The sequence below is a fragment of the Neltuma alba genome, unplaced genomic scaffold (assembly GCF_004799145.2).
Source record: "Neltuma alba isolate B1F8T4 unplaced genomic scaffold, ASM479914v2 tig00011430_pilon, whole genome shotgun sequence".
NCBI classification, from domain to species: domain Eukaryota; kingdom Viridiplantae; phylum Streptophyta; class Magnoliopsida; order Fabales; family Fabaceae; genus Neltuma; species Neltuma alba.
This window is the reverse complement of record NW_021636113.1, coordinates 19,608-46,187: the sequence shown is the minus strand read 5'-3', so window position 1 is coordinate 46,187 and position 26,580 is coordinate 19,608. Positions and strand designations below refer to the sequence as shown.

The 26,580-nt window shown below is 34.0% G+C and overlaps 3 protein-coding genes across 6 annotated transcripts; 1 reads left to right on the top strand and 2 right to left on the bottom strand.

The window, feature by feature from the left end:
* Positions 1 to 706: 706 nt before the first annotated feature.
* On the bottom strand, positions 707 to 7,006 carry LOC114713521 (adenylate kinase 5, chloroplastic). 3 transcript variants are annotated; one of them, XM_028898196.1, is made up of 19 exons: positions 6,708 to 7,006; positions 6,462 to 6,566; positions 6,233 to 6,361; positions 6,020 to 6,154; positions 5,437 to 5,583; positions 4,855 to 4,929; positions 4,669 to 4,762; positions 4,309 to 4,355; positions 4,061 to 4,189; positions 3,675 to 3,710; positions 3,524 to 3,604; positions 3,267 to 3,405; positions 2,811 to 2,890; positions 2,604 to 2,669; positions 2,259 to 2,288; positions 2,070 to 2,179; positions 1,498 to 1,635; positions 1,338 to 1,367; positions 707 to 1,217 (listed from the first exon to the last, which is right to left on the bottom strand). In XM_028898196.1, the coding sequence occupies exons 1-19, from the start codon at positions 6,906 to 6,908 to the stop codon at positions 1,193 to 1,195; spliced, it is 1,797 nt and encodes a 598-aa protein (XP_028754029.1). In that variant the 5' UTR covers positions 6,909 to 7,006; the 3' UTR covers positions 707 to 1,192. The 3 variants fall into 3 exon arrangements, 1 of the variants encoding a protein (XP_028754029.1); XR_003737346.1 differs by lacking the exons at positions 707 to 1,217; positions 1,338 to 1,367 and having other exon boundaries at positions 1,613 to 1,635; positions 2,259 to 2,447; XR_003737347.1 differs by lacking the exons at positions 707 to 1,217; positions 1,338 to 1,367; positions 1,498 to 1,635 and having other exon boundaries at positions 2,101 to 2,179; positions 2,259 to 2,470.
* Positions 7,007 to 9,096: 2,090 nt separating this feature from the next.
* Positions 9,097 to 15,015, bottom strand: LOC114713519 (uncharacterized). 2 transcript variants are annotated; one of them, XM_028898191.1, is made up of 8 exons: positions 14,558 to 15,015; positions 14,163 to 14,302; positions 12,774 to 13,683; positions 12,039 to 12,130; positions 11,395 to 11,469; positions 10,552 to 10,613; positions 10,401 to 10,470; positions 9,097 to 10,091 (listed from the first exon to the last, which is right to left on the bottom strand). In XM_028898191.1, the coding sequence occupies exons 1-8, from the start codon at positions 14,733 to 14,735 to the stop codon at positions 9,393 to 9,395; spliced, it is 2,226 nt and encodes a 741-aa protein (XP_028754024.1). In that variant the 5' UTR covers positions 14,736 to 15,015; the 3' UTR covers positions 9,097 to 9,392. The 2 variants fall into 2 exon arrangements, with proteins under 2 accessions (XP_028754024.1, XP_028754025.1); XM_028898192.1 differs by having other exon boundaries at positions 12,774 to 13,680.
* A 4,010-nt stretch (positions 15,016 to 19,025) lies between these two features.
* LOC114713520 (uncharacterized) lies at positions 19,026 to 19,694 on the top strand. Its single transcript, XM_028898195.1, has one exon. The coding sequence runs from the start codon at positions 19,157 to 19,159 to the stop codon at positions 19,469 to 19,471; it is 315 nt and encodes a 104-aa protein (XP_028754028.1). The 5' UTR covers positions 19,026 to 19,156; the 3' UTR covers positions 19,472 to 19,694.
* Positions 19,695 to 26,580: the final 6,886 nt, after the last annotated feature.

Genomic DNA, 26,580 nt, shown 5'->3' with positions numbered 1-26,580 from the left:
CTACTTGTTTGCAAAATTTGGCATGTTGTCTGTCTATCTTTTGTCAATCCGTGGGTGATGATAGAACCGAAGTTACAACATCGGAATTAGCGAAAGGAGCCAAGCACTGCTAAATCATACTACTACATTTATTTCTTAATACAATACTTAATTAACTATTTCAAAAAAAAGTAAAAAAGTTACTAGATTACTTAATTATAGCATATGTTGTATGATTTTTGTAAAATAATTATATGTATCATTAGATTATATATTAAGTTATAATATATCAATTCATAATTGAGTTAAATTAGTTTGGAAAAAAAAATTTCAATCTTTTCAAATTAATTAATTAGATCTTATATTAAAGACTGAAAATAATATTATTTGCTAGATTTGTCGCTAATCTCACAGAAAAAGGGTATAACAACTAGTGATTGTACAATTTCTTCGATCTGTGAATGTTAATGACATTTGTCTCATTAAAAAAAAGTTAAAAATTATATAAGCATGAAGAATAATTTAGCCTAATTATTCATTAATCAAGGTGGCGCTGTGATGTGGGAAGAGAGGGGCTAATTAAGAGGCTGTTGCAAGTAGCATTCAGCCGTCAATGTTAATAAAAGAGATTACTAAAGTCTGAGACTTTGGCTCTTGTGGGACCAAATGAAGAAGATAAGTCAGAACTAAAAGAATGCGATACAAACCTTAGAAATAAAAGAAGAGATAAGAAGAAGTCAAGTCTTGAAAATGAAGAAACTCAATGACAGATAACTGTGGTGGCGCAATTACAGCCATTGAATAAGGTCCCAACAAAGTTGCATATATCATATACATATATATATATATATATATATATATATTCTAAATGAGTACAAGGGTTATAGTAATTAATTATACCTCACTTCTTACGCAATCCCAACTCTAATTGGTCAAAGCGTAGAAATGATAAATGCAGTTCCCTCTATACAAGTTGCTACAAGAGCATTTATAATATGAAGAAGGAAACCTTCTTCCCTTTTTTCAACTCTCGTGTTCTCTCAGTTGCAAACTGCAGATTGAATCGGTACAAGCTCTGATTATGACACTTCCCTAAAACTATTCAGCAAAATATCATCACTCTTCATGACAAATCAGGTGGACTTAATGGAAACGTAGGAGCTACGGTGTCTTCTACTTTCCACTAGGAACAGTCCATATGCTTTCATTGTGCTCAAAGAATGCCACTCAAGAAGCCCCTAAGAAAGAGACAGGCTGTGTCAACGGAGGAAAAGAATGGATTCACCTAAAATATTATCTATCAAAAAAGAAATAATTTCGTTATTGTAAACTGAGACTCAGGATGATATGTTACTAACCAAATCCCAGAAGCTTTCCTAGCTCCAGCCCTGCAAGAGGTTCAAGAAACTATTAAATGGAATGCTTTTTTTTTTTTAATAGCTCTAATTTTAAGGAAGAAAGTCAAGATAATGATGTCGGAAATTTTGGCAAATGAGGACTAGACATGCGTGATGTTACCTTGGTTTTCCTTGGAATGCGTCATTAATTTCATCGGTAGTAGGCCTTTGTGGAAATGTTGACAGCAGGACATACTTCTCCTTTCGATGTGATTCATCTACCCTCTTGTAAAGCTCGTAAGGGAATGGATAAGTCATCCTAAATCATAAGAAGTGCATTTACAAGGTAAAAATTGATGAGTTTGAGCTTTGTCACAGAAGTCTTTTCTTTGTGTAAATGAATTAGCTTTCATCATTAGATATAGAATGAAAGTCGCTCATGGCAAACCCTCTCATCATTATGACTCCGAAATTCCAGGGTTCAAGTTTTCTCTTCCAGAATCGAAATGTAATACATTAATTTTTGCCATAATAAGATGAAGCTTCAATTACAGGTTTGTTTATCTCAAAAGCTTAAAAAGTATTTTGTATAATTTCTTCTACAGTTTTCTAACTTACAATGACAAAACAAAAAAGCTCTCTTTCTGAGATGCCACACCATGAAGCAAGTCAAGACATGGATGGTAGTTGGTCCAATGATTTCTTCTTTTTTCAAACCCTTAAAAGCTAAAATCTCAAAGATTCCCATCTAACCTGAGAGCTCCCATTATGGGATACTGAGTTCCTGCATAATAGAGAAGCCGAAAGAAGTAGCAACTTTCAAATGATGCTGCATACTCAAGTCTTTGCTCTCGTCCCATGGTCTGTGTGAGAAGGCAAAGTTAGAATATCATGTTTAAAACCAAAAAACGTTTGCTTTAAGCTTCCTGGTTCAGCACTTACTTGCATTATACCACTCGAGCCTGGCAAATCCTGATTGCAAAGAAATCCAGAAATGTTTCAGTTTTCCATAGTTGCAGGGAGATTACTAAAATGCAGTTGCACTTTGCGGCATAAAACTCAGATATCTGGACCACAGATATTTCACACTTGCACACCATGAGGCTTCCATATTCCATGTGATTAGGTCAACTGTGCATTTTATGAATTCAAGACTTGGCACCAGATTCATCAATATCAGGTTAACTTTATCAATAGCAGTAACAAATCAATACGATCTTAAAAAGAATTTGCAAGTCACGCAACTATCCCAGGAAAGAAATTGCAACGGGAAAATAGGAACTGAACCTTAAGCCTAGCATTGATTAGGATAACAGGCCTGTGTTTAGCAGCATCGGTCATCGCTCTTAGATCCTGTATATTTAACCACCGAAATATTAAAGAATGAAAAAGAAGTTGAAATGAAGCTGAAAGAAACAACATGTTCCTTTAAGAAAATGCAGAGTAAATGCTGTCTCCAGGACATGTTTATGAGAATTCCATTCGTGTCCTTACATCAATAATACAATTCCCCACAGCATTTTGAGGAGCTACCAAGATATACATGTCATCCTGCTCATCAACCTCTGCAGCTCCTGAGATTGGAAACTCACAAGTTATACAGTACTTTTTTGTGTAAAACTAGATCATGCTTAACAAAAGGAAAAATCCATATGGATAATTCCATTTATAATACAAACATGTAAACAAAGCTGTCTGCAGTTCATTTGTGACTGTGTCAGAGACAGACAACAAGTGCTTTGATATAGCAGTACTGAGTACAGACTGATGTAAAAATGTAATTCTCTCGTTGTTTTCCGCACATAGTAGTAATATGTCAGGATGTCTTGAGTTAAACGCAGGCGCATGAATAACCATATGCAAATAAATGGAGGGAAGCAAAGTTATGTCAAATGCTAAGATGGAATCTAAATCACCATTATCCATAAAAGTTTGTGCTCATCATTTTACCTATGGAACCAATCTTAATAAAGGTCCCTTTTGCCCCATAATCACCCCAGTCCATAAACTCTAAAATCTTTCGGGTTCCAGCCAGCTGTAGTGGCATTCCAGCAAGAGCACCTTCTCCCATTGACCCTTGCACACAAACCTGCAAGGAAATGTTAATGATGGTTTTATGTTTAAGCAATAAGAACTCTTGTATAATAGATATCCAATTACTCTCCAAATGACAAAAATAGTTCATATTAGAACAAGGGTTTAGGTACCTTAACACGTTTCCCATCATCAGCAAATGAAAGGGCAAGAGCTCGAACAAGTTCCATCAAAGTACCAATTCGATAAACATCCTGCACATAGAAGATATTGTCAGGTGACGAAAAGCTTAGGGAAAATAAAGAGAAAAAAATATTTCCATACCATTTCTGGGTTCAGCTCGGGAATGTTGATGTCCACCTAATTGGTTTGGCATGACAAATCAGGTACGTGTCAGCATTGTCAATAATTGTGTTAAACAATATAACAACATAATGTTATTCCTATACCATGTTCTTATTACCTTCCTATACTACACTTAAACCTAGTAGTCAGTTATGTTAATAGTCCGTCAGAGAAAAAAAGAATGCTGTGAGCAAAAAGAATCGTCATAATTTAATTTTAATTTTTTATACATCTGATATTATGCATAGGACTCAGGGACCCAAAATGCAATGGTCAAAGATAATGCATAGATTTAGACTCATGGAAATGATATGAAGCATTAACATGGTTATAGATTACATATAAAGCTGATGGCGACTTCAAACCTTCAACCGAGTTTTTCCATCTTTTACAGCCCTCTCTGTGGCTAGCAGTACATCATCATAGAAATATGTCCTGATCTCTCTGGAATGGGGAATGTTATTTAGTCTAGTGGGAATTCCTCTCCACTTATCCTGTAACAAGATAAAGGAAATAAGAAATCATAAAGGAAAGAGGGTATCATAGAATTACTAAAGAAAAATATGCAAAAGAAAAAAGAAAAAAAGAACCACTCGCAATTTATAACATCTACCTGGCTTAATGATTCCTTCCCCTTCTTTATATCAGGTGTCGACTTTTCTGATACATAGAAATCAATCAATAAATTGATTAATAAATAATCTTAAAAAAAGCTTACACGCATTTTTCTGTAGCACATCAACCCCACATCTGAAGCCCAAAATGCTATAAGCATTAAGCACTCCGTTAAGAAGTTCTGTTGATACGGAGGTAAGTGGGTACTCTCACTATATCATACACAAGCAAATAATTAAAGAAAATAGAGGTTACAATATACTAAATAGCATGTCAAGATTGTCAATCTATAGACTGCCTTCTCATAGAATAATCTCATGGATACCTTATGCAACCAAAAAATGTCCAAAATACAGACCTGGTTTTATAATTTTCCCTTTGTAATTTTGCACTTGTGATAGCAGAGAGTCAATTTCTTTAAAAACTACTTCTTTTGGGCGATTTCCATCAATCTGCATGTCAACCAAAGATAGTTTAGTAAATAAACTTCCCACTGATTCATCTGGTTAAGATACACAGATAAAATTTAACAAGATGCAAGAACCTTGTTTGTTATGGGTGAGTAAGTGGAAGAAGCAGCTTCTGCATTTCGCTTATATATTTCTAGCCGGGACTTAACCTGAAAAGAATCAAATATATTTATACACAAGGCACTCCAGATAGATTACTTAATTGTTGGATCATGCTCTTCCTCTAAGATGAAATTAGGATATCTTATGCTTGTAAATTAAAAATAAAAAGGAAAAAAAGGAAATCAAAGTGATCTTAATACGTGCTAGCATGATTTAAGAATGCCACCGCAAGGTAATGAAAGCATCAGAAAGCAACTAAAAAAGGCTACTTCTACATGAACTGATCCTTTATTTATTTATTTTTTTTCTTTTTGCCAAAGAACTGATCCTTTATAACTCCTCAATTTTTTGGGGGGGAAAAATGAAAATAAGGATAAGTTACACTTCTCCTGAATTTTGTCAAAGTTACTTGTCTCCTTTCTATTTTTGGAATCGCGTGATTTACTCTAAAAATAATTAACAGTTTCTATTGCTAAAATCACAAAGCTGTAAACATGTCATATGTTCAGTTGCTTACAGAGATGGTTACAAGAATTAATATATTTGTATCATACTTTTTGTTCAGTGTCATCAGGACGGGTGATTAGCCTTGATTTGATTTCTTCAGTCTCTGGTGGAAAACTTTTTATATGATAAATCTTCCCTGTTACTGGATCTAGCCTTCTGCCAACACATCTGTCGATCAGAATTTCATCAGGAACCTGAGTATTAGAAAACTTATTGACTCAGCAAGGAAGATAGACCTACTTCTATTCATTAGTATCTAAATGAAAAATGTAACTCTGGAAAATCAAAACACTAGCGATAAGTCAACGGACTCAACACTGCAATAGCACCGACTTTCTACATGTAAAATGAAAGATGCAGCAATATAATATTTGTTCTGTAGAGCTATGAATCTCATTCATAGCAGCAGTTAATATAATACTCCGTTGATGCTGAGGATGCATTGGACGTTTATATTAGCAAGAAAGGCCGATAATTTTGCCGAAGAAATAAAAGAGTTCGCCACATTGCAGAAAATATATGAAAAGTCGAAGATTCTGCAGAAGAATTTTTGCAAGAATGAAGATTTAGGAAAGCATAATCAGAAAACAATTAATCAGAAGCGATAGCAGCATGAGACGGTTCACATACATCTAATACAATATAGATATCAGGCCTAATCTGGTTTTGTTCCAGAGCCTCTGCTTGGGCGAAACTCCGAGGGTATCCATCAAGAAGCCACCCTTTTTGTTTTGCATCTTCACGAGATAATCGCGCTGTCACCATCTACAAAAAATCGAAGCAAATTCAGTCTTTCGAAAATCAACTAGGAAGGAACTTCTAAGTAAGCAATTCGAGTATTACAGCGTTCACGATTTCATCTGGAACCAAGCGACCAGCATTCATGTACTCCTTTGCTTTGTTTCCAATTTCTGACCCAGCTGCGACTTCGGCTCTCAACAAATCCCCAGTTGATATGTGCACTAATCCAAACTAAAGAACCAATTAAAACAATCAGTTGAAAAGGCTTTTCATAGCTATTGCACGCCTTCAAGCACCCCAAAATCGTATAAAAATTACGCGCAGCGAGTACCTTCTGGACAATCAATTCACATTGAGTTCCTTTGCCCGATGCAGGCGCACCTGATATCATGACCTTCAATGGCTCGTTCATCGAACAATTCAATTTCAGACCCGTCTTGAAAAGAAAACAGAGCATAATCAACAATCAAATACGTGACTATGAATCTATGATTGCATGTCACTACAAGAATCAATGAATCATAAAGCAAAACCAGTGTGGCTTAACGAAAAAAACATAAAAAAAAAAAAAACCAACCTTGGATTTTGGGTTTATTCTCAAATGTGTAACGCGGAAGAGGTTGGGCGAGCGGAGAGGTTGAGTCTGGAGGGAAAGCCGGGGGAGAGAGAGACATGGATCAGAGTAAGATAAAGCAGAAGAAGTAGGAGAGAATCGAGACAAGGAGAGGGAAGGAGAGACAGTAGAGGAGTGTAATGAACAGAGCGAGGTGGATGACATTGTCGCCCAGAGACACAGGGAGAAAGTTGGAGGGAAAGATACTCACAGCACAGCAAAAGAGAAGGAAGCTAGAAGAAGGAGCAGAAGGAGGCCTTCGGGTGGCTCCCAGTCACTCACACCGAGGAGTAACAAAAGCCACTGAATTTCATTCTGTCCACGCAACCATGAAGGAAAATAAAAATATGTAAAATTTAATATAGGCAACAAGAAATTATAACATATTGCCGATTAGGCCAGATATCACGTATATTTTTAGCTTTAACTATAAATTATAGCCAAATGTCAACAATAATTAATTACTTCCTTCTATAATGAATATACTAGCTAGAGCTCAAAAATTAGTAAATTTTTTAACCTAGTAATTACATATGTTAAAATTTTTCATTAATTGGGTTAATGATTAAAGAAGATATATTAGGAAAAAAACACATTTTTACTAATAAGCATTTTAACTAATTTTTCTAATATTTATAAATTATATAGCTTCTACATTTATAATAAAAAAGGTAGTATATAAATAGGAGAATTAAAATGGGGTTCTAAAAAAAATAATCATAAAATAAGTTTCAGAAATTATTATTTTTTATTTTAAAACTTAACATTCCAGGCTGTTTAAGTTATTATTAAGACTTTTTAATATATATTTTTTGGGAGTCTTGTTGTAATTGTTCCCATATAAAAACTGCAATGCTTTGTTTGTTACTCTTGCGGTTTTCTTTTTCCACCTTCTTTTTCTTTCAAGAATAAACTTTTTTTCGTATTACGATGAACCTGTCAAGTAGAAGAAGAAGAAGAAAAAGTTCCTCGTCCAAGTTGTTTTCTTGGGATGCAAGTTGGATTTTTTCGTCGTTCAGAAGGAAAAGAAAAAAAAGAGACATATGCTTCTAGTTTGATGTACGCCGCATAGGAAATAGGTTGAATTCCAAAAAAAAAAAAATTAAATTTTAAAATTTCAAATCAATATTATTTACTTCACTTTAATAGCGATTAACAACATTTGAAAAGCATATAACAACACAATTTTATAATTATTTCTGATTTGATATGTTAAAATTTTAGGAGTATTTTTTTAAGATTTTCCTTATCAAATAAGAAAACTATCCTGAAGAAATTTCTTAGTTATAATTTTGTGTGGGACTAATGATACGTGCCTCGCCTAATTAAATTCTCGATCATTTTCAAGTTTTGTTATTTTCAAGCCCTGGTTGTTCCAAGCCACAAGTATTAAGCCGATGTTTGAATTTTCAACCCTGGTTGATATTATTTTCATATTCGTTATGAAGAATTAAATAGAAATACATAAAATCCCAGTCTAATTTGCCTTAGGAGATGAGGATGCAGGATGGAGTTTCCAACTGTGGGAAATCTAGCCTCTAGTTTATCCATCTCTTAGTGCTTGTTTGCAATAATAGTAACGCTATTGTGAAAGAGAGTTTTCTCTCAACTCGCGTGAATGTGCTTATAAAGTGTTTGGAAAAACTTCATAAGCACTCAAAAAAATATTTTCATACAAATCAAAATAAAACTCTTCTCACGTACTTATTTAACAATGAACACTATAAAGTAATTTCTAAAAAGCTAATAGGCAATAAGCAAGTTTTTGTTAGGAAATGCCACTTTCTGCCGAAAATCAACTTGCGTGATGTTCATTAGATTTGAAGAAGGAAGAAGAAACAGTTGAAGTACAGGTTGTGCCGACGAGGTTTTTGACCAAACATGATTCGATCCTGTTATGGTTATTTTTAAGTTGACTGACATGGTGATGACTGCTCGTGATCCCACTTTTCCACTCGAAAGAAGAAACAAATGAAAACTAATGTTTGTGTGATTGAAACCCTTCACTTGGCAATTAGTTCATATTACTCTAATTTCCATTTGACGGCCGATACCGCCACCATTTTGCTTTCTTTTTTTTCCGGATTTAGAGGGAAAATACTAACTGCTTAATATTACAAACGAAATCAAACACACAATTTCCCATTAATAAGAGTATTTTCACATCACTAATTTGTATAGACATTAATTGATCACCCCACCACTACGCTTCTTCTAAGATAACGTTGGACACATGATTTAATGTGAGGTTTGTGAGGTATGCAAAGGGTCAGAGTGAGACGTCATGATGGTAACTTCAAGTAATGATAAGAGCAGTAGTTGCAGAATCTGGATTCGGGCCAGAAATCATTATTTGCCAAAAGATGATGAATTTTAGTAAGTAAAATTGACATACGCCATGGGTTATCTTTCTGACTATTCATTGTTATAGTATGAGAGGACATACTTTAACATTCTAATACACATATGATCCAATTTAGATTGAGCATGATGATTTCAAACGTCGTCATGACAAAATAAACTAAAAGTAACCTAGAAAGGTTGTAACCAGTGCATGATCATAAATAGATCTAGAACAAAGAGTTGACTCCATTCTTTAATTCCGGCAGGTACAATCTTAACCAACAAACAAATGGCATGCAAGCAAAACTACCTGCCTTTGGCCCCAAGTCCTTGGGACTTGGGACGCCTGACGGCAGCCAATGGAGTAGTGATACCTTGTGAATCTTTGCCTAATCCCATACCTTCAACAAAACCCATCTTAGCCATCATCTTTGATCCAAAGCCTTTGGTATGCTTTTCAAAAGAGCCAATGTTTGAAGAAGACTTGTTCCTTGCTGGCTCAACAGGAGGGTTGCTAGAGAATTCCACTCCCAAGCCTAGTGATTTGGGTCTTTGGATAACCTCAATGGGTTCTGCTACACCCTGACCATTTTTCCCCAGACCTCCTCCTTCGATGTATCCCATTTTAGCCATCATTCTCGATCCAAAACCAGTAGTGTGTACCTCAAATGAACCTATATTAGCAGAGTTAATAATGCCCTTCTTAGTGCCATCAATTTCTTCAGAATCTGCAGCTGTAATCTGCATAGCTTCTGAATTTACAACACCACTTGCTATGAATGACACGGGTTGACTTGCATATGAAACCTTCCGTCCACTTCCTTTCTTGTCTTTCATTTTGCTGCTGCCTTGACCAGCTGGATGCTTTGATGTCTTGCTCTCTGATGGGCTCAGGACATTCCTCCTTGAATTTCTCTTTCCCATTTTTTTATTTCCACTCGCTGACTTATCATTCATAAAGTCAATCACAGAAAAGTCCGCGTCCTCATCATCAACTCCTATCAACTAAATTTAAGTAAAAGCAAATCAGTATCAGCTATAAGTAGATGCATATATAAATACATAGTTATCCATAAAAGCTTGAGTTCTTGGAGGGGTCCAATGAACACCAAAACTTCAATTGGGAGTTCCAAAGTTTAATGTAATCTGAGTGGGTTGGAAGTATGAGAGAAAATGAAAAGAAGTAGCTGGGTCAGTTTCTTTGCATTTTGTTTAGTTCTATGTTTGAAAATATGGGTGAAAACACAAGGAAGAGAAACACATGCAATATATGACAGACTGAATATCGAGATACAACTAGCAATAATACAGAACCTTTTCCAACCGTTGTCTCCCACTTGAAGATGGCATGGATGTGGACTGTGTTCGCTGTACTGTCACAAATCTGAAACCACATTCCAAACTTGATTTGTAACATTTCACAAAAACTAAATTAACTTCTACCAGAATATGGGAGGACTATCACCTCTTTTTTCCGGCACCTTGGCAGCTGCTACGCAAACTATAAATCGCAGCTAAGCGTTGCACCTAATGTCAATCATTTAAAGCAGAAACCATTACTCTGGAGCCAAGATACATCAAGCAGAATAGGGAACAGAAATTACAAGAGAGATAAATAAACCTCACTGTGGGTCCAGTAGCCACGTTAAAATTAGAATCACCTAAAAAGTAGGATTTAAACATGATGCACCCAAAGGAAGTGCATTCACTTGAGCCTAGACAAATTAAACGCTTCGAATTGCTAATCCGTCTCATATAATGTATATTTATTAAGGTAATAGCAGTAAAAAGTTCCAGATATTCATACGGTGAGTGCATGTTAGCAATTTTAATTAATTTCTAAATTATTTCTATTAAAAAGTAATAAAACTTTCTAATGTTTTAAAAAAACTGAGTAGTAGTAGGCAATAACCAACCGCTTTATTGATTGGTAGGGTCTATAGGACCCTGCTTATGCCCAAGTCAACATGCACCCATCCATCTCACATATACGTTGCGCACACACGTGTATGATGTATCCACATCTATAGCCCCTATGTCTAGTACTTTAAAGACCCTATAAAGTGTCTCTTTTTTTTTTTTTTGGCGATAAGACATATTGCTTGCAACGAAGAATCTTCTAGAATAAAAGTTTACTCAAGCAAAGAGACTTAATTTGAACCAAAGATCCACGCCATTAACTTGCGCAGAAAATGATTCATGCAATTCAGATGATAATAGACTTAATCTGACCATTGCAGAATATAATAGACAGCTAATAATGAATCTAGCTTGAACAAGTGATGAGAGAAAAAGGGGAAAATAATACCTGTGAACAATCCCGAGAATGCATAGGTTCAAAGGAAAACATATCTACTTCCTCCAAAACAAGTTGCTCTAGTTTCTACAGAGAACAGAGATGTTAAATTGACAATCAAATTCTGGAAATGCTTTGAATGGAACACAATAGCTAACAGATTTTTTTTTAACAGAGAAAACCTGATTTAATTCTAACGTTTGGAGAATAGAGGTCTCAGACCTAAAGTAACTAAATAAATAAATAAAAGGCATACAAGCTAGTGGTAATCCTAACCAAATAACAAGCTACTTTGGTGATGCAAACACACCCAAAATTCAATCATTTACAAGGAATCTTCCAAGTCACAACTCCTTACATACACCAAAATTCAAGATACTTATGTGGCCAAAATGGTGGAAACAAGCTTAGGGGGAGGGGGAGTATCACCAGATCTAAGAGACACACTTGCAGTGCCAAACATAAACTATGAAGAAATAAATGTGATTTTAGAAATGGGCCAATATTGATACAGGCAATTACATAGGGATTATGTCTAATATAAAACAAAGCGAGGGTGTAGCCAACAGAAGACTATACTGATTATACTGTCGGGCAAACATAACCAAGAAATTAGATGGGAAATTAAAAATAAATAGATTCCTATTTTCCCTTACCGAGTTAATTCGTTCAAGATCAACCCCACGACGTAGCATTCTCACTTTGCGTTTGGCAGCTATTCTTTCTTGTCTAAGTTTTTTCTTTTCACCTGCAAGGAATATGTCTCAACAATACATAAGAAATCCTTAATACCATCAAATTGTCCCCCCCCCCGGGGGGGCCACCAAACTAAGTTTAAAACCAGAAAAGTATATTTGCTTTCTTTTTAAGCTTTTCATAACATAAGCATACGGGAGAATGGAGATTAATGTGTATAAATGAATGCTTGCATCTCTTTCTTCAATATTTTAAAAAACTTCCCACTACAAAGTCATTTAATCCAGCATTAATATTCATGGTTTCCAGAACCACCATAAAATTTCAAAAATAAAAGATTTGCAATCTGACATAATATTCTTGAAACCTTTTAGCCCAGACAGGAAACTCAGAGATGATACAAGAACCCGACAATTCACCTAGTCATTTCCAATCCCCACTATATGGTCCAACCACCTAGCTATCCCAAAATATGAAACTCAACATCATGAAGGTCCTTACTTTTATGCAGTAACATGGGTGATTAAATGATTAAATCATCAATATAATGTCAAAATATAATATTTCTGGTATTTAAAAGGTAAAAATGCAAATTCCATGAACTTGACAATTCACCTGAATTACAAATCTAGAAGCTAGATTAATCAAAAAAAAGACATTGGATGTGTGAAATAGATGGTCGCTTTTAATATTACCATGAATTCTTTTGGAGGCTTTACTCTTTTGAATCTGCGATGGCCATGAATGAGGAAACCGTGCAGCATGCTTCTTTCCAAAAGAAATAGTGCTCGACCCTTGAGACCTATAATCTGCAGAACATTTCTTCCATGGATGAGCTTTTTTCATACCATATTCCACAGAAGCTTGTTGGAGGGCCATTCCACCCAACTTCTCCAAAGCTTCATCATAGCAACTGCTAGAAGAACTATCATCATCTGAAACATCCAATGCTGGTTCTAGCAACCATTTTGCGTCTATGACGTGATCACTACCACCAATTCCTTCTAAATAATCTTCAGCAACCTCTCCATCAATGTCTGAATCACTGTCAGATGTGTCGTCAGAACTACTGCTATTAGTTGACCCATCTAGTTCTTCCGAGTTATAACATTTTGGGCACTCTTCGTCCTGAGACTCAGCATTACTATCCCCATCACTTTCATTATCTGAGATGTCCTGAGTATATAATTTAAGACCTCCAACAGAGAGAAAGGCAGAATTTCTCATAGAGGGCGTCCTAGATGGAGAGTCTGCTGTCATGTGATTGCTTAGCTCACAGTTGATATCCTCATTAGAATGAATATCCTTGTCAAGGGTCAATGAGTCAAGAACTGAAGTTGACTGGGGTTCAGTCTGTTCAGTGGATGCCACAATATCACTAGGGGTTTCATCTTCTTCTTCGGAGAAACCCAATCCTCTGTGAGAGCAATCACCTAAAACAAATTCCGCACCATAACTATAAGTATATTCCACATCATTAGGTTTTGAAGGAGGCGCTTGATCCATATGAACAACAACATTATTGTGTTTGAAATCCTTCAAATCCAAAGGCTGCAGTTGATTTAGTTCAATATCTTCACTGTTGTTCCCAGTGCATGATACCTCCTATCAATATAGAATCAAATGCATGCAAGTTATTGCGAAGCTACCAGGACATTGCCATCTGAACTTTAAGAAAATCACTTTGACATTTAACTAGAGGCATAAGATAAACACATCTGTTCAAGACAAAGGACATACATAACTTATAACTCATCCAGTATAGAATCCATCAAACATCTTCCTCCAGGATAGTTATAAGCATATCTAAATAATCTCATTCATGGGCACACATCATGAGAGTGCAGCTTTACTTCCCTAGAGCCCATTGAACAGAGTATATCATTTCACCAATAATTGCAGACTAGAACAAAGGAATATATGTATATATCTTCCTCGTCTCAAAAGGCATTGACAGAATACCGTAATTTTGCTTGCCTTCTGAAATCCTTCAAGCGTAACTCAAACAAAAATGATACCATTTTTTTGTTTGAATAATGAATGAAATATGCATGAAGATAAGGCTTTTATCCCGCGTAGCATACCTGTAAATTAACTGAAGGATAAATATATCCAATAGCAGACCCCCAAGATATTCCAGTTCTGCTTCTAGACGCAGAGGCCTCTGGTGTAGCAACATTCCCAGACTTTGGACCAGATTTTTTATTTGAGCCAGCATTTTTGCCTGCAATTCACGCGCAACCAAAAAACAAAAAAAACAAAACAAAGCATAAAAGAGAAGAAATCGGAAAGAAATAAAAGCCTCAAGTCCATTTGCCCCGTCTTGATCAGTAGAAAATGAATAAACCGAACCCCACCGCTCCCCCCCGTGTAAGCACAATCCAATAAAGACAAATCCTTTTTCCAAATCCATTGTTTGCCACCCCAAATTTTCATCCTAAAAACAAAATGATTGGCCAGATAGAAAGATAAAGAGGACCTGGATTACGGTTGGAGGGCGACGAAGTTGAAGGAAGCTGCCAATCGGACAAAAAGCCACCATCAACAAAGAGGTCAGCTTTACCGAAATATGAGGCCGATCCTCTTCTGTGGTTTTTGTGCTGCTTGTTGCCACTACTGCTATTATTGGATCTTCTTCTTCTGCTACCACCGCCCATGGTTGCCTGTGTCTTTGTCTGGGAGATTTTGCTTCGTCTGGTGAGGAATACTAAGGTATGTTTCCAAATCGGTAAGGGAGGTGACACCGACACGCTAGGGGTGAGCAGAACCTGAACCGTTGATTCGAAGTTCAACGGTGGTTCAAGGAGAAACCAGGCTTCAGAGGCTGACGTGTACGGCTCCCCGATGTTGCGGAATGAGCCTCGGCCTCTTGGCCCTTGGGAGAGAGACGGATCAACCAAATACCCAATTCCCCCGGGGCGACCGACCCGAAGAATAATCCGGCCTTATTTGCCTCGGCCTGCAGAATGTTCCTTGCTTATTTAATTTTGCCTGGTCAGGCATCTGATCTTCCCCCTCGAGCGGGGGATATGAATGCCCGTTTAGTATCATTTATGTAAGTATTTATAAATAAGTTTTACATAAATAAAGACAAAATTATTCACATATTTATATTGTGTCATTTGTCAGTTAGCATTAAGTTTTCTAAGTCTCAATAATTTGTAATTGAGATGTTCATGTTTACAAATGCGTGAATTGACATTTGCAGCTTATATTTTAGTGAAAATTTTATTATTACATCAATCTTTTGGATATTAGCATCATTTTTCTTAAGATTATTATACATATTCCTTATTCCAAATTTATATTTATTCATATGCCATGCCCATTACTAGTATATTGAGTGGTCATGAATAATGTTGCAAGTATTGGTAAAAAATTATTCAAAATTGTCAATGTGCTATTGGTCTCATCAACTTGATATAAGCAATAGAAAATTAAAAATTGTGTGTTATAATCATAGCAGGCAATCTGTATGATTATAGCATTCAATTTTTTTTATAAAAAAATAAGTACAGTAATATAAAGTTAATGGGCATTAATATTAATAAAATATGTATTAATTGTAGAAGCCGAAAGTGGTTAGATTTTTGCCTCCATCATATTGGGGCAGTTGGGCGTAGACTGTTGAAAGGCCAACTGTCTGCTTAGGCTTTTGAATGAAAGTGAACGCATGAAGTTTCAGCGTCGTTACGTAACTGTGGATACCGCTTAATTAATTCCAAATTTTCAATTAAATTTTTATAAGTCATATTTTTGTTAAACAAAATCAATTATATTCATTCTTCCCACTTCAAGCAATACATGGGCTATTTAATTTTCAAATTTTGTATAACATGCCAAAGTCGTTTGGTTTTTAGGAAATTTACGAAAAATTCCTATTTAAAAAATTTATTAACTAAAAGGATCCGAATTGAAATACTGGCACTTTCTGTCATATGAAATCTTGCAAAATACTTGTACTTTTTATCAGATCCTTCTAATCAGTAAAATTTGTAAATATAACCTCTTTTTTTTTGGGAAGTTAAAAGCTTAGTAAGGGGCCAAATTAAAGTGTTCTTGTTAATTACAAATTTGAGGCTTAGACTTGTTTGTTGTAAGAACCATGCGTGGTGTTAAGGGAATTTGTTGAGAGAAGTAACCGCAGAATCTGTACCAAATAGACAGTGCAGAAGAAGCTGGAAAAGTGGTATAATTATTGGAAATTAATAAAGACAGCCTCCACCAAATTGAAAGAATGGCATCTTCATCAATAATCATACGTAGTTGTTCAAACTTCAAACTACTGCTTCCGCTGTTTGTTTAATTTTTATTTTAATTTTAAATATAATTTTTTAATTTATTTTATTTTTTATATTTATCTTTTTTTAAAATAGTTCTTATAATAATAATAGTTCTAACCAATACACTTGATCAATAAGGGTATTTTACAAAAGACAGCACATATTTATTATAAATAACTAACCTTACTAATTTTTTTAACCTACTTAAATTAATCGATTAGTTTTTATACTAAAAATCTGAAGCAGTAAAAACAAATGAAAAAGTAGGAGAAAATTCATGGTTTTGATGGAAGTCTCCGGAGGCCCAACCATCTCATCAGGCTATCCCCTAAAGAAAAGCGAGAGAAAATACACTTAGATATTTCATCCCTCATTAAATTACTAGTATTAATTTTCCCGTCTGAGAAAATAAGAAAGAAAAAGTAAAGAATTAAGAAAGACATGTCAAACGCAAAGAGTAAAACAAAAGACACGATTAAAAGAAGATTGACCTAGAGGTGACAAACAAGAATCATCAACTGCACCGAGACGTGCTTGTTTGGATAATGGATTTAGAAAATCAAATTGGAATTACTCTGTTTAGAAAAAAGCAACATTTTCTACTTGCGTTTAGAAACCAAATATCTTGTTTGGTAGACTAAAAAGGAAAATAACTTACTTTCCCGTGTTTAACATGTTTGGTTGGTCTTCAAAAATTGATATTCATTTTCCTCCTGAAACCGATCTTCCCTTACACTTGGTGGGAAAATGTCATGAAAACATCAAATTTCCCTTAATTGAAAAAAAAAAAGAGAATCCACCTAATTTGTGGTATTGCCCAAAAAAAAAATCCAATGCTTTAATGAAAAATGGCCTTCTATATGAAGCTCCTGAGTTTTTTCAGACCTTTTGCCTTCTGGGAAAAAAAAAATTCAGTAGATTAAGCTTTAAAGACTGCGGCCCTGATTAGATTAACATTTAAAATCATTTATGAACACATTTCATATAGGTTGGAATAAAATTTATCTCACATACCTACATCATATTTTATAAATTATAATGAAAAAATTACTTATAAGTCATTCTAAACGGATGTAATGATAAACGGGATATTGTTGAAGATATTGGTGTGGCATGAATTTGATTGCAAAATTAGGCTATAAATTCTTCGTTTCCGTACTCAAAACAGACACAACTTGACACCAGGCGATAAAACAATAGCTGGCTCAATTTTGAATACATTGTTTTAAGCAAGAAATTCGAAATTCCCATTTTTTTTGTTTTTATTATGAAGCGTGTTTTAAATTTAAGTGACTTGTGGGCAACTTCGACCTCCTTGTTTGTTTCTTTCTCATTTCCTTACAACGTTAATTAATTAATTAGACGCCTACGAAAATGATCCCACTTTATTGTAAATTCATGAGTGCATGAAGCTTCAAAAAAAATCGGTTGAAGAAAAATGCTACTTAGACCCAAAAAAATTATATTGACATAATTTTAGGGGCTTTTTTTTTAAATCAAAACTTAAAATTTAAAATTAAAACAATCTTTTCCAATTTCTGGTTTTTATTTGTCTTTATATTCAATTTTTTTATATCACCTTTTTAATATATCATTCAAACAAGTTTAAGTTAAAATAATTTTTCATTAAGTCTATCTAAATATAAAGCACATTATATTAATTAACTTTTACCCTAATTTCATTTTGTAAAAGTTATTAGAATAAAAGCTATTTTTACCAACTTTAGTCCAAACAACTTGTTAGTCATACGGATTGTTTAGGATTATCATGTTTGGAATAATGTTTAGACAAAATGATTTTTTTATAAAAAGTAATGTTAAGATTAAAGAAATTTCTCCTGAAATTTGATCATTCAAAACCTATATCATCCAAATAAATTTATATTGATTGACCTTATTATAAAATTTTATACAAACATAAATCATATTTCACTAATTTACTTTTAGTATAATTTTAGTTTGTAAAACTCAGCTAGAATAAAAACTATTCTCACAAACATTAATCCAAGCACAAGTCTCGAGGGGAATGAATAGGGGAAGAAGAATGTGATTAAATAAGAAAATAGGTATTTATTGTTTTCGATCCTAACTATAAAATCTTATTTATAGTCTACAATAAAATCTTATAAATAAGATTTAAGAAAATATATTTTAGTTGAAAATTAGATGGGAATAAGGAGGCCTAACACTCCAAATTAAAATGAACAAAAACACCGGGGGGGCGGGGGAAGGTCTCTCATAAAGACGAACAAGACACGGCTTCCACGTCGCTTCAAAACGCGCACATGCCGCTTACCGCCCACGACTGCCCCTTTTTCGTTGCCTTCCCAAGAAAATAAAATTAATACTCCTCCGGTCCTAATTATAAGACCCAATTGACTTATTTGAGGAGATTAAGGAAGTAAGTTAAGTTGGTTATTTATAATAAATAAGTGTTGTTATTCCTAAAATATCCTTGCTAATTAAGTATATTGGTTAAAACTATCATTATTAGAAGGATTATCTTGGAAAAAAATACATAAATATAAGAGAGAAAATGAATTGGGTCTTATAATTAGGCCCAAATAAAAAGTCAAATTGGGTCTTATAATAAGGACCGGACGAGTATAAAATTTCCTCACGCTGGCCTGCGCTAATGTAATTCTCCCATAGATACCTGTATTTGTAATTAATATCTCTCTATATATATAGAGCCCCCACCATACGCATTGTCTTCGAAGAACGAAAGCTCTAGTACTGAGAAGAAGACCGTTTAGAGACAGATCGTGAACCCGCCTTCTTGTCGGCGAGGGGATATGGCCGCCGCTGACGGTGTTTTCCGGTGCCTCCTCGAAGGATGCATCTCTGGCTTCGACAACGGTATCGAGCGGCGGCCTTACCACCGCAACTGCGGTTGTGCCCTCCACAACGGCAATTACTCCACCAGCAAAGTGCCGATCTGTGGCAATGTTTCGTATCCCATACGGAGGTCGTGGAGTGAAGGCAGTTTGGTCATGGCCGCTTTCTCTGCCCATTCCTCACCTTCTTCTTCTCCAGCTGCTGGAAGGCCTCCTCTGGATTTCGTAGATCTGCGACTAAAGGAGGAGTATCATAAGGGTTTTGTGAATTAAGGTTCGAGATTAATTTCTCTGCTTAGTATGATTTCCTTTTTCTTTTCTTTATTTCAGTTCAGTTTAGGTCTTAATTCGTTTCAATCTTTGCAATAGCAAGTGAAGTTTGATTGATCTGTAAGGTTATGAAGGGTTCTTGTATGATTCTAAGTCTGGTGGTGTTTGTATCTGACTATTCCATTTCTTGTAGAGATGCTAATTGAATTTCTTTATTTGTTTATTGGCTCTTTCTCGTTCAGATGCATTGAACAATCCAATTCAGAAGTTGATTAAGATTTTTTGTAATTTTTTATGATGATTAAACGGAAAGTTCTAATTCTCTTAACATCGAAACCTCGCAAACAAATTGGAGTACAGCAGGATCATACAAGTAGGTGTAAAGGTTACTGGCATACTGTTGAAGCTAGAAAGTTTTCCAAACTTGGGATTAAATCTTCTAGTGAGCTTAATCTGAACTTTGAGGATTTAGCCCCTACAATTTAACCTTGTTGAGATCAGTGGTTTCGATGCTTGGAAGCTTATTTCATGATATAAAAAAAAAAACACTATTTCAGGACCAAAATCTTGAATTGTTTTTTTGGGCCCTTGATCAGGGTATCAAGGAATTTTGTCGCGGTAGGAGATGATAGGCATGTGACCATGTGGCCGGCACTATTTTTGTTGAATGCACCGGCCATTGAACCTCATTGAGTCTGGATTGACCGGAAATTAACCATACGAAGGTGTCTTAATTCTTTCTTTTTTTTTGGCCCACAAATTATAATTTAATAGTTAATACTCTTTAATTAAGATCCAATCTAGAAAATTAAATTAAAGAGATCAAAATTTAATTATGAATATACTCCCTCCGTTCCTTATTATAAGAGACATTTGATGCTTATGGCATGTTCCCATATATAAGAGACACTTAAAAGTTGTCTCTATTTTTTTGTATTGATTTCCTATTTTACCCCTATTTATTTTGTCTCCAATTCAGACTCTCTCTCCCTCCCACTTCTCTTTCTTTTAATAATTTAATTGTTCTCATACTCTCTCTCCTTATTAATGGGGGCATTGTTGGAAAAAACATTATACTTTTTACACATTAATTGTCCTCAACTAATTTTAATTATTTTTTTGATCAACGTAATTTAGTTATTTGTCTCTTATAATAAGGAACGGAGGGAGTATTACAGAAATTAGAACGTGAGAGCAAGATAAAGTATGCCATTAAATTTCAATCTTTTATTTGGCCGAGGGCAAGCGATAAAGAATGCCATTGATTGCAGTTTTTACGTTTCAATCTTTTATTTGGCCAACGTTTTAATTAAGTTTCAATCTGAACAATCCCACCTATCAATCATATTGGAATAAGATCAAAGGTTGCCAAGCTCGCTATTTTAAACAAATTTGTGATGAGAATGTAAAGAGTTTGCTTTTATTAATAAAGTGGTGTTAAAAATCTATAATTAAATATTAAAAATATAAAAATGATAATAATTTCATTTAAATATATATTAAATTTAAGTAATTAAAATTAAATTTATTGATATTCATAATTTACTACATTCAATAAAGAAATTTCTATAAAATTTATAAATGATGTCATTAAATATAACCGGGTCCAAAATTTTAGCACGGGTTTAAAAAAAAGTTGACACAATTTTATAAGCTAAATACGTAAAAACGATAAATTCGATAAGCTAGCTCATAAGTTTAACCAAATTCACAGTGAGCATGAGTTTAAAAGTTTGTCAACACGGTTTTGTAAGTCTATTCACAAGTTTCACAACAATGAATAAGATAATTTAAACTTGATGTTATGTTTGTGCGTACATGGACATTTAATTGGTATTATATGTTTATCAATTTAGATATTAGAATAATTATTGTTAGGATCTTGTGGAAATTTAACTATATGAGATTAACGGTCTAGACCGCTAATAATATTTTACTAAATTATATATATAATTGCACACGAAATATATTTATTTGAAAAAAAAATCACAAGCCAAGGTATATTTTTTGGGTGTTAAAAATTCGCTAACATTTCAATTATAAACCAAACGATATATTAGGATTATAGTGCTTTAGAGTACTCTTAAGATCAAATATCAAGATTTAAGAATTACTAACCTCAAGCTTTTCTTTTATTATAGATCAATGTTTACGATCTTTCATTGAAAAAATTATCGATCAGACAACTACCAAAAAAAAAAATTTACTTGACTACAATTTTTTTTTTAAAAAAAAGTTCTTGCTGCTAAATCCTTCTGACTGCCCACATGGCAAAGGGCAGAACATGAAAACAAACAGACAAAAAACAGCATTTAAACAATCAGTAAAATGTCGTACCCTAAAAAATATGTGGCAACAAAAAGGGCAAAAAAAAAAAAAGGAACTAAATATCTATCTAATGTGTGACCACAGTACAATTACTATACACATTCAGCCCTAAAAGAGAGAGGGGGTAAACATTTTGCAAATTGCCAATTAGATATGGTTTTAATTTTTTTTTATCAAATTTTCATAGTTCTGATTTTTAATTATATCCCTTTTTTTTTGCAGAGACTTGATTAAAAATGAAATGAAACTATAAAGACATGATTTTTTTAAAAAAAAAACTGCAGGGATTCAACATGTTAAATTATAAGGACGTAATGAAAAATTATATAAAATTACACGAACTTGCAGATTAATTTTTTTCTCTCTAAAGATCTGAAGGTTTTTGTTTTTTTTTTTTAAAAAGTTTACATTTAATTGGACAAGTCTCTTAAACTCAAATCATCACATTAAGAAAGATCAAACCAATTGATGCTTAGTTAGAGAGATTAAGAAAGATTTTTCTTTTCTTTTCTTGTGGGTCGGCGTCCCTACTTACAGAAAGATATTTCGTTTCACGTCATTTGGACTATCACAAAAGAGAATCAACACATCACACAAAACACATCTATTTAGAACTGGCATTGACCCGCCCCCCACCTACAATCATCTTGGAGACTTGGACCCTGTCACGTTACAGATAGATATATATGGCTTCCTTAGGGCTAAGAAAAAGCCGCCCACTAATACAAAACAAAATTCCTAAAAAATTCCATCCACTTTAAACAATCCAGTTGGTCAAGACAGACTTGTCTCTCTGAGATTTCTATGCCAACCCATTGCTTGTTTCATTGAATTCCCCAAACTTCCATCTACCTCTAACAACAATTAACACTACAAGACAGATATTAGCTTGTTCTTTGTTCACAAGTCTCCTCCTCTCTTTCTCCTTCCTTCTCCTAGAGAGACTTCTTTAAGAGAGGCCAATATCTATAATGTCGCTGATTCGCTTCCCACTTAAGTACTGCCTTCTTTTACAATTACACAACACAGAAGTTGTCTTGGAATCTCCGAGGAAGCTTTGAGAGTTTGAGACAACCCTTCTTTCTTCTTGGTTTCTCCATTCATGGTTCAATTCTCCAAATATATATAGAGAGAGAAAGAGAGGTAAGATCGGGCAGAAGATTATTGAAGAGGGAAGAATGGCCAGTGGAGCAGCTGAGATGTTGCTTCGGACTGTGTTCAATGGAAGCATTTCCATGCAAGACATGGAGGTTGAGAGAAGGCCATACCATAAAAACTGTGGCTGTGCATTGCACAACTTGAAGGCCATTTGCCCTAATTTCTGCCCTCTCCAAAGACTCATCTCTTTCCCCAAGAAAGCTTCATTCATATCTCAGGCTTCCATTTCTGCAACAACACCTTCCAAGTCTTCTTCTCAAACCACGGTGTTCAAGGGAAGTCATTCACAAGTATAATACTAGGATTTGATCATTGTTTCTTTTATCTATCTTCATAATCTCTGGTGGGGATCATGCCTTACCAGTGAGCCTTGTGATGATAACAACAAGAGAAAAAGCACGAGGTTTTTGTGTAGGCACAAAGTGTTCAAGTTGTGTAATTGGTCTCATTACATGGTTGTAATTGAATTTTGTTTTGTCTGTCTTGTGAAAATTGCACAGAAAAGTTACTATATATTCCGGTAAATTATGCAGAAAGCTGGAAAGATAAATTTATTTCTGAAATATGTCGTTATCATCATTATCTGAATCACAATATCAGCTTTGGTTTGCAAAGATTGGTGCCTACTTTCAAGGTTGTGGCACGATCTAAACATATACTACCTCCAGTCCTAATTATAAGACCCAGTTGACTAATTTGAGGAGATTAATGACAGAAGTTAAGTTAATTATTTGTAATAAATAGGTGTTGTCTTTCCTAAAATATCCTTACTAATCAACTATATTGGCTGGAACTACAATTATTAGAATGAATACCTTGGAAAAAAATACATAAATATAAGAGACAAAATAGATTAAGATCTTATATTTAAGATCAAAATAAAAGTCAAATAGGATCTTATATTAAGGATCGGAGGTAGTACTTCCAAATGCACTTTTTGAAAGCATGGAGCCGGGAAGTGAAGATGAATATGTCAATATATACGTGGTACTGCAGAAATAAATCATAATTCTACGAATTAGATCCACTAGAGTCTTCATATAGTAAAGGGATTATTGTGTCTTCCAGATTTAATTCTGATACACAATATATTCGATTATTATAATGGCACTGTGCAATTCATATAATGTAATTAAACCTTGGTAACGTGACAAGGCTTTCTGTTACTAAGCATTGAATTTTAGAGTCATTTTGAGCGTAGTGTGAAATCAAATGTAAGATTGATTTATTCGAATGTTCTAGGTTCAATTCTGGAATTATATACTTGATTTTCACAAAGAAATTTTCATGAGGGACAAAACAGGCTTTAAAGAATCCAAATTTGTGTTTTCTTCTGCTTTGGTTTTCCCTGTTTGCAAGTCATGGACTACGTAGAAATTCTATTCCAACCTAATTAGATTTAGCTAAGGCAGCCAAGAAATAATTAAAATATTATTATCACAGGCTCTTCTAGAAAATTAAATGAGGCAATTTAGCTAGGTTGGCATCGTTTGCAGCAGCCTATGTTGAAATTGGGGGGGGGGGGAATAAGAAAAGAAAGAAAAGGATTGGTCATCATATAGTTGAGTCCAATAGGAAAAATAATTTAAATGTCCCTGTTTAAAAATATTACTGGCTAGAATGGCCTATTATATATATGTGTGTGTGTGTGTTTTCATACATATAAAGTATTAATATTTTGCAAGATCTCACACATAGAAAATATGGATACTCAAATTCAAATCCTTTTGACCAATAAAATTTTTAAACAGATGGAACTTCTGCCAATTTTTCCAATTCAATATCGATATAAAACAATTATGTTTCAAAATAAACATATTTCCAGACTTGTACTATATATCTCCTATTTTCTGAGTTTCAATATGTAATATAGAGTTTATAGGACAGTGAACTACTGACAAATTAGCTGATCCGTTGATTGGCTCAAAAAAACCTAAGAAAAGTTAAAATTCAAATAGACTTACTCATGTGCTTTTCTTTTAATTTTTTTCAAAAGAAAATAAAATAAAATTATAATGTCAGGATCTCCAAAATGACTCATTTTGTATGTTTGATATTTTTAAGAAGTCGAGATGTTATGACCTATGAGGACCACTTTTGCATAAGCAAAACAATAAATAAACACACAAGAAAGGGCACTCATCAATAGAGGTTGGATTTAAAAAAAAGAGTTAGTCCTCACAACGTAACGAATCAATATTTAAATTTTCGTTAATAGAGATACTCACATTTAGTGTTTGATAATGTCTGAAATAAAATTACCTCCAATAAAAAAATACCTATCCATAGCAAATAATAATAATAATAAAAGATAGTCATATGAATATGCCTTTGGGGAAATTACAAAAAAAGACTTTGGAATTGTAAAAATACAGATAGGGACCCTTGATAACTTCACTTTGGGTTTTGAGAACTTCATGACATATTATTATTGTCAAAAATCATAGTAAAATTGTCAAGGGTCCCTATCTATATTTTTATATTTTCAAGGTCTTTTTTTGCCATTTTCTCTATGCTTTTTCCCTGTGACACTCAGCCCAACAATTAATTTACTGATTACGAGTGACCGGGCAAGGCCCAAATTGCCATCCAAACGCACCGTTTTTACATCCTTGAAGTGTTACATTAAAATATAAGCGTCAAAAATAAAATCGATTTGAGGTATTTTAAATTTTCAATATATAGATTACGGCTTTTGAGTCTTTGACCTAAAAAATAATTATTTTTATCATTTTCACGAGATTTCGTGGCATTATATGTTAAATCCAACCAAGAGCCATGCCAACCAGATATTAGGGGGGGAATCACTTTAAAACATTATTTATTAGGATATAATTTGTATGGCAGGATTTTTGAGATAATAGGGGGGGGGGGAAATTGCAGGCTACAACCAAGATTAATTCAACTGGTAAAAGAAAATTAACATGTCATTTGTACTCGTCATGTAAATCTTCAAATCTCCTCAAATTTTACTGGGAACAAATTATAATATTTTGTAAAAAAATTATGAATATTGTCTAATATAATGCCAAGTCTTCAAAATATGATCCCGCATATAAACTACCCCATCCAATTTTTATTGTATGGATCATGTTTCATAATATAACACATTTTATTTAAAATATTAATATTTTTTTGTCTGATGTCACTAACAACTAGCTATAAAACGCTTTAAGTAATTAACTAACTAAACTCCGCTAATGAATAATTTTGTTGAGAATAATTTTAAATTTTAAAAAATAAATAATTTTAAATATATTTAATATTTTATTGAAAATTGTTATTAGGTGCAATATATATAAATATATATTTAATTTTAATATATTGCACAAATTTCTTAAAAGTAAATTGTACTTGAAGCCTTGCCGTGTTCGGTGAATGGGCATGGACAGTGTTTGCTTGGCGGGAGGAGGGGACCAGGCTGGGAATATGGAGAAGGTCCAGCCCCCCTAGGTGGTCCCCACCACAAGTACGCGGAATCATTTGCCAGAGCCTTTTTCTTTCCTCTTTTACCCCTGCGTAATTAAACAATTTTAATTAATTATGACACATTACTGTTGGTCAGAAATTATAATAAATTACATTAGTTATGCATAAATAAATAATGATGTTTTCACATGAGACTA